The 19,593-nt window shown below is 39.6% G+C and overlaps 1 protein-coding gene and 1 long non-coding RNA gene across 2 annotated transcripts in view; both read right to left on the bottom strand.

Annotated features, from left to right (window-relative positions):
- LOC119911392 (G-protein coupled receptor 4-like) overlaps window positions 1–1,726 on the bottom strand; it is a 31,993-nt gene extending 30,267 nt beyond the window's left edge. The window contains exons 1-2 of the mRNA XM_038730282.1: window positions 1,675–1,726; window positions 1,212–1,424 (exon numbers count right to left, since the gene is read on the bottom strand). Of these exons, the coding sequence (XP_038586210.1) occupies window positions 1,212–1,409 (198 nt within the window). The 5' untranslated portion in view covers window positions 1,410–1,424; window positions 1,675–1,726. The remainder of the gene's footprint in view (window positions 1–1,211; window positions 1,425–1,674) is intronic.
- Window positions 1,727–10,309: 8,583 nt separating this feature from the next.
- Window positions 10,310–14,224, bottom strand: LOC119911432. Its single transcript, XR_005445858.1, has 4 exons — window positions 13,934–14,224; window positions 13,468–13,683; window positions 10,894–11,072; window positions 10,310–10,784 (listed from the first exon to the last, which is right to left on the bottom strand). It is a non-coding gene; the product is annotated as an uncharacterized LOC119911432 (long non-coding RNA).
- Between the last annotated feature and the right edge of the window lie 5,369 nt (window positions 14,225–19,593).

Here is a 19,593-nt window from a genome sequence, read left to right as displayed (position 1 = left end):
TTTTAAACAGATTAGTTTAAACAGTGATCACTATGAAGCTCACAGTAATGTTTCAGAGCATCTGAACCTGACAGCTGCCTTGACGTCCACAGAGTCACTGTGTCATAAAGGACAGTGCAGCCTATAGATTCTATTCTGTGCTGATGTCCAAAGATAATCCTCTGTCCATACATCGATGACAGATTGATCAAAAAGTGGTCATGTCCAAGATCATGTTTGGGTAACAAACTAATAGCTTATCTAACTGGGATTTTGATGTTTCTAACGCCGTACTAGCGTTCCAGCATGTGCTTTGATATTGACAGTCTGAATGAGGAAATGTCAGACGGCGCTTCAGGCTCCGCAGGAGGAGTCAGAGAGAAACTCAGCGTTAGTTGAAGTCAACCTCCTTCTGAGAGGTCAGGTTCGCAGCGTAAGTTTAGAGTTTATCTGATCTCGGTCTGTGAAACTGAAAACCCAGAGTTTCCCTCATCTAAGGCTGAACAAACTCAGAGTTTTCACTAAACCCACTTTCTGAATCAGGGCCCTGTTTAAACCTGCTTTAAATCTGTAATCGACTAGTCAACCTGTTTTCTGTCTTGTTTCCATCCTGTTTTTATGCTGTTTTGCTTCGTATCTAGTTTTTGTTATCTCTAGTTTCTCTATTGTGGTTTATATGCTGATTTTGTTGTCTTTGTTTTATCATGTAAAGGGCATTTGAGTACCTTTTAAAGCGTTTAGAAATAAAATGTATTATCATTATTATAATTAAATCATTGGACAAATGAACATTTATGACCTGATGATGGCGCTAAATGAAAAGTCGGGGGATCACGAGTGTTAGTACGATTCATCCTCCATGAATGTCTCTATCATTTTTTTGTTAATCCATCAAATAGTTTTCAAAAAACAAAATACAAAATTAATGTCTCCAGATTTCACAATTTCCTCTCAAATACTGCTGCACAAACTGCTCTGACTGTTTGATGTTTTCTTGAGCTGTAACTAAATGGTGCCATTAACCTCAACAGTTTAAGAGAAGGCTGGATGGAGCCACACATGGAAACTGCATCTGTTTAGGGTCCAATCAGCTTCATGTACATTTTATCTATGGAATCAACCCTGACACCTAGCCCCCAAACCAGATCCAGATCCTTTACAGACAGACAGACTGTAGGACAGACACACGACACAGACAGGAAATAAATAACTCTCAGTCAGAATGTACATACCATAGAATAAAGAGCATAGATGGCCACCAGGGTCAGAGGAAGGCCGACAGCAACGATTACGTATGTCACCACATACAGGATGAAATCAGGGTTGTTGTTATAGCCATGGAGCTCAGTGTTGTCGATGTAATCATAGTAGTCAGAGGTGATGTTCCATACAAAGCTTTGGTTCAGTGAGTTAAAGTAAAATTCTTCCATTCTTCAGAGTGAAACCTGTTTGAGAGATCAGGTTATTAAAGGGAGCAGGTTTTAATATCTACCTAACATTGTTCAGTGACATCACTAAAGCTGTGAGGTGAAGTTCACACAAACACAGTGTACCTATAGTTTACCCACAATCATATCAAATCACAAACTGCTGTCTTTCAGTTTTATATTCCTGCACATCCATCTTCATGACTGTTTAATGTTCTTATCATCTCTACATATAAAAGTAATGTCACAAACTTTACTTAAACTTTACCTTTGAAAGCTCTGATACCCCAATTGAAAGAGTTCCCTACTGCAAAGTCTGACGTGTTGTCTCTGCAGCTAAACAGTCTACAGTAAATGTCGTAAGTGATCATAGCAGTAGGTTCCTGTTAATCTGCACTTCCTCTTCTGAAGAAGAGTAAGGCAGGAATATGCTTTATTCTGTTCTGTGGTCCTGACATGCTGAAAGTTTAGATGAGCTGCTTTGAGTATCAAACTCTTCCTGTAGGCTTGAAATGAAAGATGGACTCTGCTTGTCTTAAAATAATGACATGGTTTCCAACGTGAACTGCTTTACCAGCACGGCAGCAAAATCCACTCTCTGTTACACTTGTGTGTTTCAAAATCTGTGAATCACAGTTTTCTAAAAAGCTCCACAGCTGATCCCAATCACCTCCTCCACTCAGACGCTCCTGTTCTCCTGCCATTCGTCACCTGATGGTTTCGTTTACTCTCTGCCCAGAAAACTAGTTTGTCTTTTGTATTCTCCAGTACTCTCTCACTGTATCGCTCACGTGCCTTTTTTGTCTCCTCGGCTCCTGTTCCATATTCTGCACCCCAGACTCCTCAGACCACCTCAGACCACTACTCCTCTTCAGTCAGCGAGCCAGCCTCCCACCATCGTCAGCCACGCTCCCCTTTCCTCTCCAGCCTCGTTGTGTTGCTCATTAAAATACCTTGTTCTCAACAAACTTCAGAGTGTGTGTCTGCTCCTGGGTCCTCTGAAACACAAACTTAACCGTCTGCCCAATCACACCGCTACACAGGTACGTTGTGTTTGCTAACAGGCTGGACTCAAACGCAGGACTTGTTGTACCGTAAGTCTTTGCTGCAAACCAGGTGATAATGGGAGAATGAATGTGGTGGCAGGGGAATCCAGAGGAGGCGGAGAGAGAGTGTAGGTGTGGACAAATCAACTGTGAGGATGTGAGATTGCAAAGAAGTATTTTCTTTTGGGGAACATGCCCAATTGCCAGAATGACTATAATATGAAAAGCCTAAATAATAAGTTAGCATAATAATGTCACTTAATTATGGGGCACAACTGACATATTTAGGCAGATTATGACAACGTTTTGTGAGTTTCCTGCTGTGAAAGTCAGACAAACACACCTGTAAACATGTTAGTTAGTTAGTTAGTAACTATGTTGGTCCAAACCACGGTGGTACCAACAAGGTACGACAGTTTTGGGAAACGGTCGCACTTCAGATGTTGGTTAGTTTAACAATACATCGTACCAACATATTTCAGTGCTACCTTCTGCGTTGTTTGGGAAACGCACCCCTGATCAATCCTGAGCTCCATCAGAGCATCTAAACATTTCAGAGGCTAAAAGTTGAATTCTGTTTCCTCTGCAGAGTTTACTCTGTCTGTCCTGTCAAGTTTTTTACTACATTTTTTTTGTTTTGCGGCTTAAATGTCCCACTGTATCATTAATGTGCCAATGGAAACCTTTTATTGACTGACAGCAGCCTCTCTAAACATAAGAGTAAACCGTTAAAGAAAACACTCGTCAATACAACACAATTATGAAACCACCTGGGAAGCTACAAGGACCGTAGAGCTGGGATAAATTTGAGAAAACAATTAGTTGGGCGAGGTGCTGAGGGATGATTTATGCCTACATGAGTATTCAGATATTGTCAGAGATGATCAGCACATCGCACCAATGCAGCTCCTATAATCATTACAAAACAAGTGCAAACAGCTGCTGACATCAAATTATTAGGCTGTAATATCAACTAGAGCACCCTCTGAATTCAGCACTAAGCTGCTGTATTTTTACTATTGTCATATAGTAACAGTAGTGCCCTTTTTGTAGTCTGCAGAAGTCATTCCAACAGTATTGTCCTGTGATGACAGTTGTTGGCTACATTTCAGATACATTTAGCCAAATGTTGTGAAGATTAGTATACCAAGATTTCCCTGTTTACACTACCTGATCAGAGCTTGAGTGTCTGAATCTCTTATTTAATGCAATTTTAGTCAGCCAAGCAGTGGGGAGAAAGACAATGTCTGTAGTGTGATCTTCGACCAAACAGTGCTTTGCCCACTGCAGGTTTTATTTGGGGACTGTCACCTTTTTCTAGGAAAAACGCCTAAACTAACAAACCCAGTAATCAGTAATACTCCTCAACCATTAGGCCTAGATGCATAATTCTGGTCTCCTTTTAAAGATCAGAAGCTAAGGAATATAAATCCATTGGAAACTGACATATTTATTTTACCATTACAGACTAAATGGAGATACAATAAAGAAAAGTATGATATTTTCATCCTCGCCTGCAAGCCATAGTTTAATGCAATAAACCATCAAAACCATCTTCAAACACGATGATAATGCAACTGAATGTCTTCTAATACAGCTGGAATGCAACTGTAACTGTAAATTTGATGAAAATAAACTAAAATACAACACATCAATTTAAAAAATATACCAGGCGAATGTCATATTTTGGCAGTATTTACTGTTGAAATGTTTATTTTTATTGGGAGTTATCTTTAAAACTATTACCCCTATTTCTGTCCATATAACCACGTTCCAAATAACATAATGCTTCCAAAACATTGATATATTGATAAAACAGTGAATATTCATCAACAAAAGCACCCCCATGCTTTACAGGAGTATAGCTTGAGAACGGCGATAGCGTGGATGTCTATGTAGCTACTACGAGTCGGCTTCCAGACCGCAAAAAGCGGCACTTCTCCTGCTCTGCAGAGAAAGACGAGAGAAGTCAGTCACACAGCTCCCAGGCATTGCACAATAATGAAGATGGGGGGCCGAGATATTTTATCAACAAATCAGCTGATTTTGGACTGAAAACAGTGAAAACAGCAAAAGTCAGCGGTTGTGTGTGTTTATTGGCTCGTTTGCTGTTACTTTTATCTAGCTAGTTAGTCTGTTATTTTGGTGATTTGAGTTACGCAGCTGATCTCAGGGGGAGATTAGCTTTAGCTTGAGAGGCTGGACATGATATGATATGTTGTGATTAGAGATTTTTATTTATTTTATTTAACCTTTATTTAACCAGGAAATCCCATTGAGATTAACAACCTCTTTTGCAAGGGTGACCTGACCAAGACAGGCAGCAGCATATTAAAAAAATAAATACAAACACATAGGTACAGACAAATTTACATATTAAGGCATCTGCCTCTAAGTCTTTCATTTTGGATTTAAATGCGTTTAGTGAGATTAATTTGGTGAGTTTCTAGTCCTTTTGCAACATATTCCATGCTGAAGGTGCAGAATACAGAAATGCCTTCTTTCCCGTTTATGTACAGGTGTTTGGCACAGAGAGCATAAAGAAGTCCTGAGAACGCAAAGAGTGTCCCATTACTTTTCTGCATGATATGAACATAAAGGTAGCTTGGCAGCAGACCAAGAATTGCCTTATATATGAAAGTGTACCAATGACATGGCCTTCAGGTGGCTCGAGGAGGCCATCCAACCCGAGAGTTAATCGCTGTTATTTATCGCACCCTAAACCAGCCGGCCCTTTTCTGATGGTACCCCCTGAATCTATATCCAGTCTTTGGTGGTATTTTTAATATGCACACTGATGAGTCTTCTAATGTCCTTGCTACTGATGAAATTCTTTGAACTTTCAATAACGTGTCTGGTGTAGGTCAGGGGCGATTCATCGACGTAATCAATTAAGTAAATACGTCATCTCGTATAACTTTCTGCAGTCTGTGAATCGTTTCAGTTGATTTCTGATGCACTGATGCAAAAATACATTTGATTATCATACTGCATTACTCAATATATGTCAGAAACATTTAAAGTTTTAAGTAAAGTAGTCTAATTAATGTCTGATATTGTTTTATCACATCAAGAACATCTTTGTATCAGAATCAGAATACTTCAGATCCCTGAGGGAAAATATAGATAGAATAGAATAATGAGTAGAGAAAATAAGTATAAAAATATAAGAATAAATGAACATAAATATTGATATTTACAGTATTATACAATATCAACAGAAGTGTAATGATAAAAAAAAAGCGATAAATAGAGTAGTGTTATACAGTATTTACTGAAGTGTAATCTATTAACACTTTGAAGTCTTTTTATTCTCTTATCAATAATCAGATGCCTTAATGGGTTAATTTGTGGACCAGTTTTGTTATCCATACATTTGCTCCCCCTTGGGAGATGTAATATGCAGACATGGTATTTCTTTCAATTCTTATGCAGATGACACAATTGTATCTCCCTGTGAAGCCCACTGACCTCAAAGTTCTCTACAGGACTGACTGGCTGATGTAAAAAAATGTTAAATTGTCAGATAATTCCAACAAAAAAGAAATCCTTGTTATTGGAACCCCAACATGTTGTAAACCAGTTACTGCCATCTACTGGTCGCCTTTCACAATATATCAAGCCTGTTGCAAGAAATCTTGGCGTCTTGATAGCAATTTATGTTTTGAGTTAAGTTTGTTCTGTCGTGTTTTTGCCACCTATAAAATATTGCAAAACTAAAATCTGTTTTAAATATCTGAGATGCAGAACCTGTTGTGCAGCTTTTATTTCTTCACGTTCGGATTATTGCAACAGCTTTTTCTCCTGTATTCATCAAAAGAATCTACAGACTGTGCAGAACTAAGCAGCTTGGATTTTAACAAGAACCAAAAGGGACGATCACATCACACCTGGTTTGGCCTTTTTACACTGGCTCCTTTATATTTAGATTCACTCATTTAGCTGTAAATAATAATAGTGTCTTGTATTATAACGTGGCAGATGTGTCCTGATGTTGTGACACGTCTTTGTCATTGAATTTGTTCTCATTTTATCTTCTCTTACATCCTGCGTAGTTAATGCTGTATTTTTACTGTTAATTTTATTTTATTTTATTATGCTCTGAAGTATTTTATCACTCACTGTGGTATTTGATGTCATCTCTCTCTCTCTCTGTGTTTTTTGTGAATCACTTTGTACTTTGTTTAATAAACTATGAATAAAGTTTATTATTGTTTATATTGTGCTTTTTTTACTCAAAAACTTATTGTATGAGCTCTTGTCAATGAGGGCTACAGGCCATAAATAGATAAATAAATAAAATATGTAATGTGCAAAAGAACTTAAACCTATTATGTGATGATATATGTATTATGATGGATTTACATTAAACTATAATGTGCTGGTCATTTTTGATGGGAACACTAACTAATAACTAATGAACATGAAATAAACACAACGGCAAGGATAATTACACTCTATCTCATTTTCATCATTCCTTCTTTACCTGATTTTAATTAATTTAAAATACGTATTGTATGCTTTTACGTGGTGATGGCGCAATGGATACAATGCCTGCCTTTGATGTGAGAGACCCGGGTTCAATCCCCGACTGTGACCGATCCACCATTGTGTCCCTGAGCAAGACACTTAACCCCTCGTTGCTCCAGAGGCGCGTGACCTCTGACGTGTATAGCAATTGTAAGTCGCTTTGGATAAAGTGTCATGTAAATGTTTTTATCTTTAAGGGAAGAGAGTGAAAATACCCCAAAGGAAATAAAACCTAACTGGTTTAATCTCAGTATCCTGTCCACCTACAGTCCAAAGCTGTCTGGTTGTTACAGTTTGCATGTTCATTTATCTGTTTAATACGCTCTACATAGAATAAAAAGTAATCTGATCAAATTTACCTTTAAAAGCTGAGAGACCCACCTGAATGAGTTCCTACACCAGTGGCCGATGTTTGTCCTCTGCAGCCAAACCTCAAATATGGGAAGTGATAACAAGCAGCAGGCTGATGATGATCTACAGCTGCTCTTCTAAGGAAAAGGAGTGACATGAATATGGAAATGATGCATCACAGAAATAGTGAACATCAGCAGGAAAAAGAACTGTCACACTCCTCAACATTTATTTTACTGGGAAATGTGCATGTGAGCCGCTCACAATAACTGGCCACAGTGCTGACACACCTGCTGATGTTTTCTTCTGCTTTTACTTATTTCTCTTCCTGAGAAATCAGGATTTAAAAAATCTAATCAAACTTTTAAAATCTGTCTTAATAGCGATGCTTATTATATTTCATAAACGGCTCCCTGATGACACAGAGGAGGTTCTTTGGTGCTGATGTGAGCTACTTACTGCAGCCACTGAATCAGGTTTGGATCCAGATCCTTCAGTGACTTGAGGTACAGGAGCTTTGTTCTGGGACGCTGTGCTGTCTTCTGCACTCTTTGCTCCACCTGTTTAATGTCCCTTTGGAGGTGGAGGCTTGTCTGTCTGATGAATCCAACTGTTGAACCATCTGAATATTTTATCTTCATTTGCAGAATCTGCACTCTGCTTCCTTCACACTTATTGAGACAACATTTTAACATAAAGGTGAACTGTTAACCACCATTTTAGCATGAAAATGGATCAGGAGAAACTGCAGGCCGACACATTCACTCTGTCTAACAACACAAACATACAGCTTGGTGAACTGAAATGTCACCATGTTCAAGCAGTGACTGAGAAACACTGAGTCTCTTCTTTCACTCCAAACATCCAGATAAATGCTTAAATGCATTTAGACTCTGTGCACCTACACAGCCTTTACAGGAGGGATCATTAACTGTCTACGACTTCTCTTTGGTTAAACACATCTTTCCCTCTGGGAGAAATTTATCAATAATCATATTGTCACAACACATGAAACTCTCTTTAAAATCTCAGCTGTCAGCATTTACTGGAGAAATATCAACATCAGAAAATGCTAGCAGAGGACAAAACTGAGAATTTAAATGAATATGCAACTGTAACATGGCTGCCCTCATTTCTTTAGAAGCAGGTTTGCATGCAAAGCACGAGGCAGCTTTGAACTGGAGGTGTACAGCATACTGTGGTTAAACCAGTTACTGCTTCAGTTCTGACATGTCCATCCATCCATCGTCAACCGCTTATCCTGCGTACAGGGTCGCGAGGGGCTGGAGCCAATCCCAGCTGACATCGGGCGAAAGGCGGGGTCCACCCTGGACAGGTCGCCAGTCCATCAATTAGCCTAGCCTGCATGTCTTTGGACGGTGGAAGGAAGCCGGAGCACCCGGAGAGAAAGTAGGAAATATAAATATTTTATTGTGTAACAAGAGACAGCAGAGGAAAAAAACAATCATAGAAGGTAGAATATTTGGAATAAAGAACATGAGGTAAAGACAGAAAGAAAAAAGAAGAGGTTTGAGGTTTGAGTCTGTAGATCAAGAAAATGCTCAAAAAGTTCCTACTTTATATCTTTTTACTTTATTTTGTATTTCCGTTATTAATTTGCTTATTTTGCTGATTAAATTTTACAACCTTTAAAATACATCCGATTCATGTAATAGGTCTGTAACATGCAGTTATCACTAATACGCCAAATATTAAACTTATATTAAATTAAAATGTCATTTTTTCTTATTTGGGTAAAAAAAAAAAAACACAGTTTTGGGTAACATACATTAGTAAACAACTAAATTAAAATGTGTGTGAGAAAGTACAAAGTGCTAAAGACGTGATGAGATGCTCTCCCTGTGTTAACATCCAACAACAGTCAAATAAAGATTTAGGAAGAAGACGGCGAGGCGGCTAGAATGAGCTCAGTTCATCTATTTTATTTAAAGAAAGACTCATTGAGATAAAAATCCCTTATTCAAAGGCATCCTGGCCAAGAAAGGCAGCAGGACAAACAAACGACACAATAAAATAAAATCATCTTCACGTATACCTATGCACTCATTGTCCACTTTATTAGGTACACCTTGCTAGTACCGGCTTGGATCCGCTGTTGCCTTCAGAACGGTCTTACTTCTTCGTGACATACTTTCAACAAGGTGTTGTTGCATTTTCGTCCACACAACTGCTGCTCACTGGATATTTTCTCTTTTTCGGACCTTTCTCTGTAAACCCTAGAGATGGTTGAGTGTGAAAATCCCAGTAGATCAGCAGATTCTAAAATACTCAGACCCGTCTGGCACCAACAACCATGCTATGTTCAAAGTTCCTGATATCTCCTTTCTTCCCCATTCTGATGCTCAGTTTGAGCTTCAGCAGGTTGTCTTGACCACGTCTACAAGCCTAAATACACTGAGCTGCTGCCATGTGTGCAGGTGTACCTAATAAAGTGGCCTGTGTGTGTATACTGTACATACTGTATGCAACAGTAACAGCCCACACATCAAAACCAGACTTCATCATGCAGATAAAATACACTAATGAAATGCTTACTCATTTAAAAACATTCATCTAAAGGAACCTCAAGAATTCAAATAATCTAAAATAATATCTGCTTTGCTTCTGGGATTAAAGGAGAATAATGACAGACATCAACTTCCAGCTCCAAACTAATAAAACACATTTTATTTCCATGTGTTGAAGCCATCACAGTGAACCAGAGCAAGTTGACCAAAACATTTCCCAGCAGCCACTTCTCCCACAGCAGAGTCCAAACAGTGCTTCCTGTTCTCTACAGTTAGGTGTCTTATTGGAAATGGTCTCAGTAGATGACAGGATCTGTCTCGTCTCTATCCTTTCTATTGGCCTCCATTTCTCCTCCTGTTTCCTCCCCTTTCTCTCTCTCCCTCTTTCTCTGCCTACATGAAGCTGACTGTGGAAATGTTGTCATCATTCATACTATGGACTGCTGATATCATTGCTGTCCATTCTGCAGCAACACACAGAGGCCAAAAGCTTGTCTATGAACCCTTTCCTCATGAAGACATACAGGACAAGTCTGCAAGAGGACTGAACCTAAGAAACATGAAAGACAGGTTGTGAGGTTCTCGTCAACTTTTGTTTTAGGTGCCAAATCATGAAGGGCAGGAACAGCAGGTGTAAATAAGCAGCAACAGAACCAAAACTCCCATAGTTCGACGTTTTTCATCAGAGGGGACCGAGATGGAAGCAGACAGGGCTTTGAGGGTCCCAACCAGGAGAATATTAACAGCGGAAGGGAAGGAGGAGGAGGATGGCGAACATTATGTATGTCCCCAGATTTTCAACAAAGACATAGAAACAGACGCCACAGACACCAGAAAGGACCCAGACCAGGACACAGACCACCACAGAGGTCTTGATGGATAGTCTGAAGCGGTACCACAGTGGGTGGGCGATGACCAAATACCTGTAATACAAGATGGACACAAAGTCTTTGAGGAGCTTCAGAGTTATAAACTAATATAATGTTCAGACACAGAAGGAGCTCCACACATACTGGATAGACAGACAGATACCTTTCCAGGGAGCAGACCATGAAGCCAACACTGGCAATCAGAGAAGTGAGGTAAATATAAAAGAAGATGAGATATCCTCCATCCTCAGTGTGCCACCTGAACGATCATGCAGCAGAACTGAATCAGGTCGGTAATGAGAGGTTGATGAGGTAGATGGGAGCAACATGATCTCTTCTCACCTGCAGGAAAACATTGGTAAAAGTCAACAAGCAGTTGGAAACATGTTGTGAAGTCCACCTCCTCCCAAATCTGTCATCTTGCTCTGCCCAGCAGCTGCAGTCAGAGCCATTTCTGACTTTTTCATCCAACAGAAATCTCAGATATGACCCACTGGCCAATCACTGCAGGAACAAGACTAAGGGCCAGATTTCCTGCAGCTTCTGCAGCAGTTTTTCAGCCACAGATATGAAGCGTTCTGGCTCAAACACATGACCTGGATTTATCCAGACTGGAGTTGCAGTTTGAGGCTCATGTTTGTGTTTGTAAGGTGAGAATCTCTCCTCCTTGAATCAGCATTTCAGGGAGGATCGCACAAATAAGAAGAGGAGCCATGTTAACAGAAGGTGGGAGTGAGCTGGGAAAGTCTGAGTTTTAGTTTCCTGAACAGATGATCAGAATTAGTTCAATCAACTCAGGTATGTTGAACCTGATGGAAGCGCCTGCGTGGGGATGAAAAAAAATCATCTATTGAGCTCTGATACTACGTGGGTAAATAACGAGCGGAGCCCCCATTTTAATCCAGTGGTGCTGTAGAAACATGGACCATGACAAAGTCTTTAAAAACAGGAGTGGAGGAAGGATCAATACGTTGTGTCACATTTTATACAGCGTTGCTCATTCATCATTTAGCAGACTGGAATTTCATCAATAAATGATAAAGTGCTGAAATTCTCCTTTAGCCTATTAGGCTACTTCCAGTTTTTAAATAGGTTGTGTTCAGCTGGAACCTGACGGGACAAAAGGCCGGTGCCTGAAGATGAAACATGGATCAAATATAAGACGCAGTTTTCTCGTGGACCTGTGATTGTAAAGTCACAGTCCGACCCAGCAGGTTAGCCTATTAATGATTTTCTTGCAGCTGAAAATCTGTGTAGGTTCAAACTGACTGTTTTGACGTCTATTTTACTTTAATAAAATCTGGCTCATTTTGTATTTTATGAAATGCTGTCACACACATTCAGACTCTCAGCAGCTAATAATGAAAAACTCACTTATAAAGTACATGAATAGTTTCAGCTGCACCGCAGTCATCCTCACTCAGAAATAGTCACATTATCTCCAGCATGATAACTAGATAGGAATGCTCCGATCAGTGTGACTATAGTATGAAAGATTAGGCCTCTTGTTCACTGATCAGTTTTAAACAGATTAGTTTAAACAGTGATCACTATGAAGCTCACAGTAAGTGTTTCAGAGCATCTGAACCTGACAGCTGCCTTGACGTCCAGAGTCACTGTGTCATAAAGGACAGTGCAGCCTATAGATTCTATTCTGTGCTGATGTCCAAAGATAATCCTCTGTCCATACATCGATGACAGATTGATCATAAAAGTGGTCATGTCCAAGATCATGTTTGGGTAACAAACTAATAGCTTATCTAACTGGGATTTTGATGTTTCTAACGCCGTACTAGCGTTCCAGCATGTGCTTTGATATCGACAGTCTGAATGAGGAAATGTCAGACGGCGCTTCAGGCTCCGCAGGAGGAGTCAGAGAGAAACTCAGCGTTAGTTGAAGTCAACCTCCTTCTGAGGAGGTCAGGTTCGCAGCGTAAGTTTAGAGTTTATCTGATCTCGGTCTGTGAAACTGAAAACCCAGAGTTTCCCTCATCTAAGGCTGAACAAACTCAGAGTTTTCACTAAACCCACTTTCTGAATCAGGGCCCTGTTTAAACCTGCTTTAAATCTGTAATCGACTAGCCTAACCTGTTTTCTGTCTTGTTTCCATCCTGTTTTTATGCTGTTTTGCTTCGTTATCTAGTTGTTTGTTATCTCTAGTTTCTCTATTGTGGTTTATATGCTGATTTTGTTGTCTTTGTTTTGTCATGTAAAGGGCATTTGAGTACCTTTTAAAGCGTTATAGAAATAAAATGTAGTATCATTATTATAATTAAATCATTGGACAAATGAACATTTATGACCTGATGATGGCGTTAAATGAAAAGTCGGGGGATCACGAGTGTTAGTACGATTCATCCTCCATGAATGTCTCTATCATTTTTTTGTTAATCCATCAAATAGTTTTCAAAAAACAAAATACAAAATTAATGTCTCCAGATTTCACAATTTCCTCTCAAATACTGCTGCTCAAACTGCTCTGACTGTTTGATGTTTGTCTTGAGCTGTAACTAAATGGTGCCATTAACCTCAACAGTTTAAGAGAAGGCTGGATGGAGCCACACATGGAAACTGCATCTGTTTAGGGTCCAATCAGCTTCATGTACATTTTATCTATGGAATCAACCCTGACACCTAGCCCCCAAACCAGATCCAGATCCTTTACAGACAGACAGACTGTAGGACAGACACACGACACAGACAGGAAATAAATAACTCTCAGTCAGAATGTACATACCATAGAATAAAGAGCATAGATGGCCACCAGGGTCAGAGGAAGGCCGACAGCAACGATTACGTATGTCACCACATTCGGGATGAAATCAGGGTTGTTGTTATAGTCATCGAGCTCAGTGTAGTCGATGCAAGGATAGTAGTCAGAGGTGATGTTCCAGTAATCAAAGCTTTGGTTCAGTGAGTTAAAGTAAAATTCTTCCATTCTTCAGAGTGAAACCTGTTTGAGAGATCAGGTTATTAAAGGGAGCAGGTTTTTAATATCTACCTAACATTGTTCAGTGACATCACTAAAGCTGTGAGGTGAAGTTCACACAAACACAGTGTCCTATAGTTTACCCACAATCATATCAAATCACAAACTGCTGTCTTTCAGTTTTATATTCCTGCACATCCATCTTCATGACTGTTTAAAGTTCTTATCATCTCTACATATAAAAGTAATGTCACAAACTTTACTTAAACTTTACCTTTGAAAGCTCTGATACCCCAATTGAAAGAGTTCCCTACTGCAAAGTCTGATGTGTTGTCCTCTGCAGCTAAACAGTCTACAGTAAATGTCGTAAGTGATCACATGCAGTAGGTTCCTGTTAATCTGCACTTCCTCTTCTGAAGATATGAGAAAGGCACAAATATGCTTTATCCTGTTCTGTGGTCCTGAGATGGCTGCCTGTCGTCACCTCAGCTGAAAGTTTAGATGAGCTGCTTTGAGTATCAAACTCTTCCTGTAGGCTTGAAATGAAAGATGGACTCTGCTTGTCTTCAAAACCATTGAATGGTTTCCAAAGTGAACTGCTTTACCAGCACGGCAGCAAAATCCACTCTCTGTTAGTCGTGCTTAGTGTGTTTCAAAATCTGTGAATCACATTCTTCTAAAAAAGCTGGTACTATTTTTTACATGCCAACATCATATTTAGGGAATGAGAGAAGAACAAATTAAACTCAGTGTAATTGGTCTGACCCAGTATGTACTGTACAGCTACCATCCAAGTTCTCTGATTGTTTTAATGATAGTGTTGGACCTCTTGCCTTATGATTCAAATTTCAGTTCAATTCTATTTATATAGCCCCACTTCAAACAAAAGTTGTCTGATTGAATTTTTCATGTGGAGCGGGTCTAGGCCGTCCTCTCTGTAATATTATTAACACTTCCCACCATGAGCAAACACCTGCTGACAGATGAACTAGCACATGAGGAAGAAAGTGATATTGATTCTGTTCATAAATATTCTATTTCTGATAACGCTTTACTAATTAATGATACTAAATGAGCCACGCTTAGAGGCAAAGAAACCTCGAGCTGAACTGTGACTCAGGATCAACGGCCATCTGCCTCAACATGTTACAGACAAATACAGTCTGACTTTCTGGGTTTCTCATTTGTTCCCCTTTAATGTTTCTCTACAGTGAATATAGTAAGTAAAAAGATGCAGCATGTTCCTGTTAATCTGCACTTCCTCTTCTGAAGATATGAGAAAGGCACAAATATGCATTATTCTGTTCTGTGGTCTTGAGATGGCTGCCTGTCGTCACCTCAGCTGTAAGTTTAGATGAGCTGCTTTGAGTCTCAAACTCTTCCTGTAGGCTTGAAATGAAAGATGGACTGCTTGTCTTAAAATAATGACATGGTTTCCAACGTGAACTGCTTTACCAGCACGGCAGCAAAATCCACTCTCTGTTACACTTGTGTGTTTCAAAATTTGTGAATCACAGTTTTCTAAAAAGCTCCACAGCTGATCCCAATCACCTCCTCCACTCAGACGCTCCTGTTCTCCTGCCATTTGTCACCTGATGGTTTCGTTTACTCTCTCTGCCCAGAAAACTAGTTTGTCTTTTGTATTCTCCAGTACTCTCTCACTGTATCGCTCACGTGCCTTTTTTGTCTCCTCGGCTCCTGTTCCATATTCTGCACCCCAGACTCCTCAGACCACCTCAGACCACTACTCCTCTTCAGTCAGCGAGCCAGCCTCCCACCATCGTCAGCCACGCTCCCCTTTCCTCTCCAGCCTCGTTGTGTTGCTCATTAAAATACATTGTTCTCAACAAACTTCAGAGTGTGTGTCTGCTCCTGGGTCCTCTGAAACACAAACTTAACCGTCTGCCCATCTACACCGCTACACAGGTACGTTGTGTTTGCTAACAGGCTGGACTCAAACGCAGGACTTGTTGTACCGTAAGTCTTTGCTGCAAACCAGGTGATAATGGGAGAATGAATGTGGTGGCAGGGGAATCCAGAGGAGGCGGAGAGAGAGTGGAGGTGTAGGTGTGGACAAATCAACTGTGAGGATGTGAGATTGCAAAGAAGTATTTTCTTTTGGGGAACATGCCCAATTGCCAGAATGACTATAATATGAAAAGCCTAAATAATAAGTTAGCATAATAATGTCACTTAATTATGGGGCACAACTGACATATTTAGGCAGATTATGACAACGTTTTGTGAGTTTCCTGCTGTGAAAGTCAGACAAACACACCTGTAAACATGTTAGTTAGTTAGTTAGTAACTATGTTGGTCCAAACCACGGTGGTACCAACAAGGTACGACAGTTTTGGGAAACGGTCTCACTTCAGATGTTGGTTAGTTTAACAATACATCGTACCAACATATTTCAATGCTACCTTCCGTGGTTGTTTGGGAAACGCACCCCTGATCAATCCTGAGCTCCATCAGAGCATCTAAACATTTCAGAGGCTAAAAGTTGAATTCTGTTTCCTCTGCAGAGTTTACTCTGTCTGTCCTGTCAAGTTTTTTACTACATTTTTTTTGTTTTGCGGCTTAAATGTCCCACTGTATCATTAATGTGCCAATGGAAACCTTTTATTGACTGACAGCAGCCTCTCTAAACATAAGAGTAAACCGTTAAAGAAAACACTCGTCAATACAACACAATTATGAAACCACCTGGGAAGCTACAAGGACCGGTAGAGCTGGGATAAATTTGAGAAAACAATTAGTTGGGCGAGGTGCTGAGGGATGATTTATGCCTACATGAATATTCAGATATTGTCAGAGATGATCAGCACATCGCACCAATGCAGCTCCTATAATCATTACAAAACAAGTGCAAACAGCTGCTGACATCAAATTATTAGGCTGTAATATCAACTAGAGCACCCTCTGAATTCAGCACTAAGCTGCTGTATTTTTACTATTGTCATATAGTAACAGTAGTGCCCTTTTTGTAGTCTGCAGAAGTCATTCCAACAGTATTGTCCTGTGATGACAGTTGTTGGCTACATTTCAGATACATTTAGCCAAATGTTGTGAAGATTAGTATACCAAGATTTCCCTGTTTACACTACCTGATCAGAGCTCGAGTGTCTGAATCTCTTATTTAATGCAATTTTAGTGAGCCAAGCAGTGGGGAGAAAGACAATGTCTGTAGTGTGATCTTCGACCAAACAGTGCTTTGCCCACTGCAGGTTTTATTTGGGGACTGTCACCTTTTTCTAGGAAAAACGCCTAAAATGACAAACCCAGTAATCAGTAATAACTCCTCAACCATTAGGCCTAGATGCATAATTCTGGTCTCCTTTTAAAGATCAGAAGCTAAGGAATATAAATCCATTGGTAACTGACATATTTATTTTACCATTACAGACTAAATGGAGATACAATAAAGAAAAGTATGATATTTTCATCCTCGCCTGCAAGCCATAGTTTAATGCAATAAACCATCAAAACCATCTTCAAACACATGATAATGCAACTGAATGTCTTCTAATACAGCTGGAATGCAACTGTAACTGTAAATTTGATGAAAATAAACTAAAATACAAAACATCAATTTAAAAAAATATATACCAGGCGAATGTCATATTTTGGCAATATTTACTGTTGAAATGTTTATTTTTATTGGGAGTTATCTTTTTAGCAGTTTGCTAGTTTCCAAAGTGTCCCCTGCAGAAAGCCAAGGTATTTAAAGAAACAGTCTGACAGTTTGGGAAATCTGCTTGTTCTTGTTGGATCTCAGCTAATAATGAGCTAAAGTTAAAAAGGGGAAACATACAGCAGACTTTACTAACTTCTACTGAACATGTTGGTCTGATCTGTTGTGACTGTCCCTGTCACACTTTATCATTTCTGCCCCAAATTATTATCTAAAAAGTCTGAAAACTTTAAGAGTTGTGAGGAAACCTCACTTGGTCAGAAAGTGCAGGATGCCTCCCTGCTAACAGCAGGTTGGGCTTTATGTTCATATAGACAATAGAGATTTGTCAACCAGCAGAGATTTTGTTGAACCTTCATTTGTCAGCTTTTAATTCACTGAGTTGGTCAAAGACAAACATTCACAGTTTGGTCTACAAACTGATTTTTATGGATTTCCAGAAAATGTACAATTTCATAGAAACTGACATAAATTGTGGTTTAAGATTTTATCCATATTGCCAAAAACACAACAGCTGCTGCAAAACAGCTGCTCTGAATCCCATCCTAAACAGCAGCATGCCTACCACTAAAACAGCAGAAATTACACACGTTTTTTCTTATTTACTAACTTATACAAGTACTTATACTTACACAAAATAACAAAAATACAAAACAAACATAGCTTTGGGTAAACATACATTAGAAAAAACTAAATTAAAATGTGTGTGAGAAAGTACAAAGTGCTAAAGACGTGTTGAGATGCTCTCCCTGAGTTAAACATCCAAACAACAGTCCAAATAAAGATTTAGGAAGAAGACAGCGAGGCGGCTAGAATGAGCTCAGTTCATCTAAAATAATATCTGCTTTGCTTCTGGGATTAAAGGAGAATAATGACAGACATCAACTTCCAGCTCCAAACTAATAAAACACATTTTATTTCCATGTGTTGAAGCCATCACAGTGAACCAGAGCAAGACACATTGTCTGTAATATGTCAATGTGTTTCTGGTGTCTAACAAGAATTGTATTTTATTGTTATACTGTGAAGCACCTTGTGATTTTATCTGTAAAAAATGCTATATAAATAAATTTTACTTACTTACACAGCCTGTCTCCACCTGTGTCTGTGGACAGAGACAAGGTTTTTTATCATTATACAGCACAAAGCTGCATAACAAAACACAATTTGTAGTTCCTTTGTGCTACACACACAACATGTAATTAAGTGTAGGCCTATATTAAAATATGGTAACATAAAATACAACAATACAGTTATTTATATACTATGGCTGTGTTTGAAACGGAGGGCAGCTGCCTCAGAAGGCATCACTTTCAAGCGAAGTCTCTGTTAACAGTAGTTTCGGACAGCCTTCTAGGGCTGCACTAACAGCATCATGTGACGTCAGCACGCCATCTTCTGTTTCTTCTGGCTGTTAAAAGACGCTAGCCTTATCGTCAGCTAACTAGATATTTAAAAGCCATATGGCTAACAGACGCCTCAGAAATCATACTGAACAAACTTGGTTGGTTACAGTCACGGGCTACTATGATAGTTCAGTGTTTAGTTCTCACTAACTTTTCATAAATCGAAGCGAGAAAACTACTAAAAACCTTTAAAAATGTATATTTGTGTACAAATTCCACTTGTTTGTCCGCCATCTTGACCAGTTTTCAAAAGCTACGCCGGCTGCAACCGCGCTGGTTTATGGGTAAAGGCAGCATCAAGTCACCATCGGCTGTTACGGGGGCAGTTTGAAGGCATCTTAAACAACAGGAAGAGATCGTTGGAGCCGTTTCGAACAACACTCGATGCCTCGCTGTCCTGTCCGAGCCCGTTTTCAACACAGAGAGTCCATCTTGACTGTGTTCATGCATCATCAATGTACCAAACATCATCAATGTAGAAAACACTTCCTCTCATCTTGCCAGACTCTTGCTCTGACAGCTTGGAACATGGACCACCTGCTGAGTGCTTGATCCGGGATGTTGATGAGGCAGGTCACTGCAGCGCTTGTAGAAGCAGCAGTCGGTAGCTCCTTCAAACTTCACTACACTTGTTTTTTTATCTGTTTTTTCCGGCTTTATTGCCAAAACATGCGTTACCTCTGACATAAATCCAGTCATTGGAAGATGAAGACGTTTTTTTAGGATTAAAGAGCAGCAGACCACGATCCACCCGGCAAAACAACTGGACCAGGCACCACGGCGGCTGGAGAGAGCCAGGAGAGGAGGGTTAGGTTCTGCTACTAAATCCAGTCT

This window comes from Micropterus salmoides, unplaced genomic scaffold (assembly GCF_014851395.1).
Source record: "Micropterus salmoides isolate LMB-PRFRI ecotype aquatic unplaced genomic scaffold, ASM1485139v1 Ms_hic_scaffold_2, whole genome shotgun sequence".
In the NCBI taxonomy this organism is placed as follows: Eukaryota; Metazoa; Chordata; class Actinopteri; order Centrarchiformes; family Centrarchidae; genus Micropterus; species Micropterus salmoides.
Note: the sequence above shows the minus strand (reverse complement) of the source record. Positions and strands in the feature narration are given on the sequence as shown.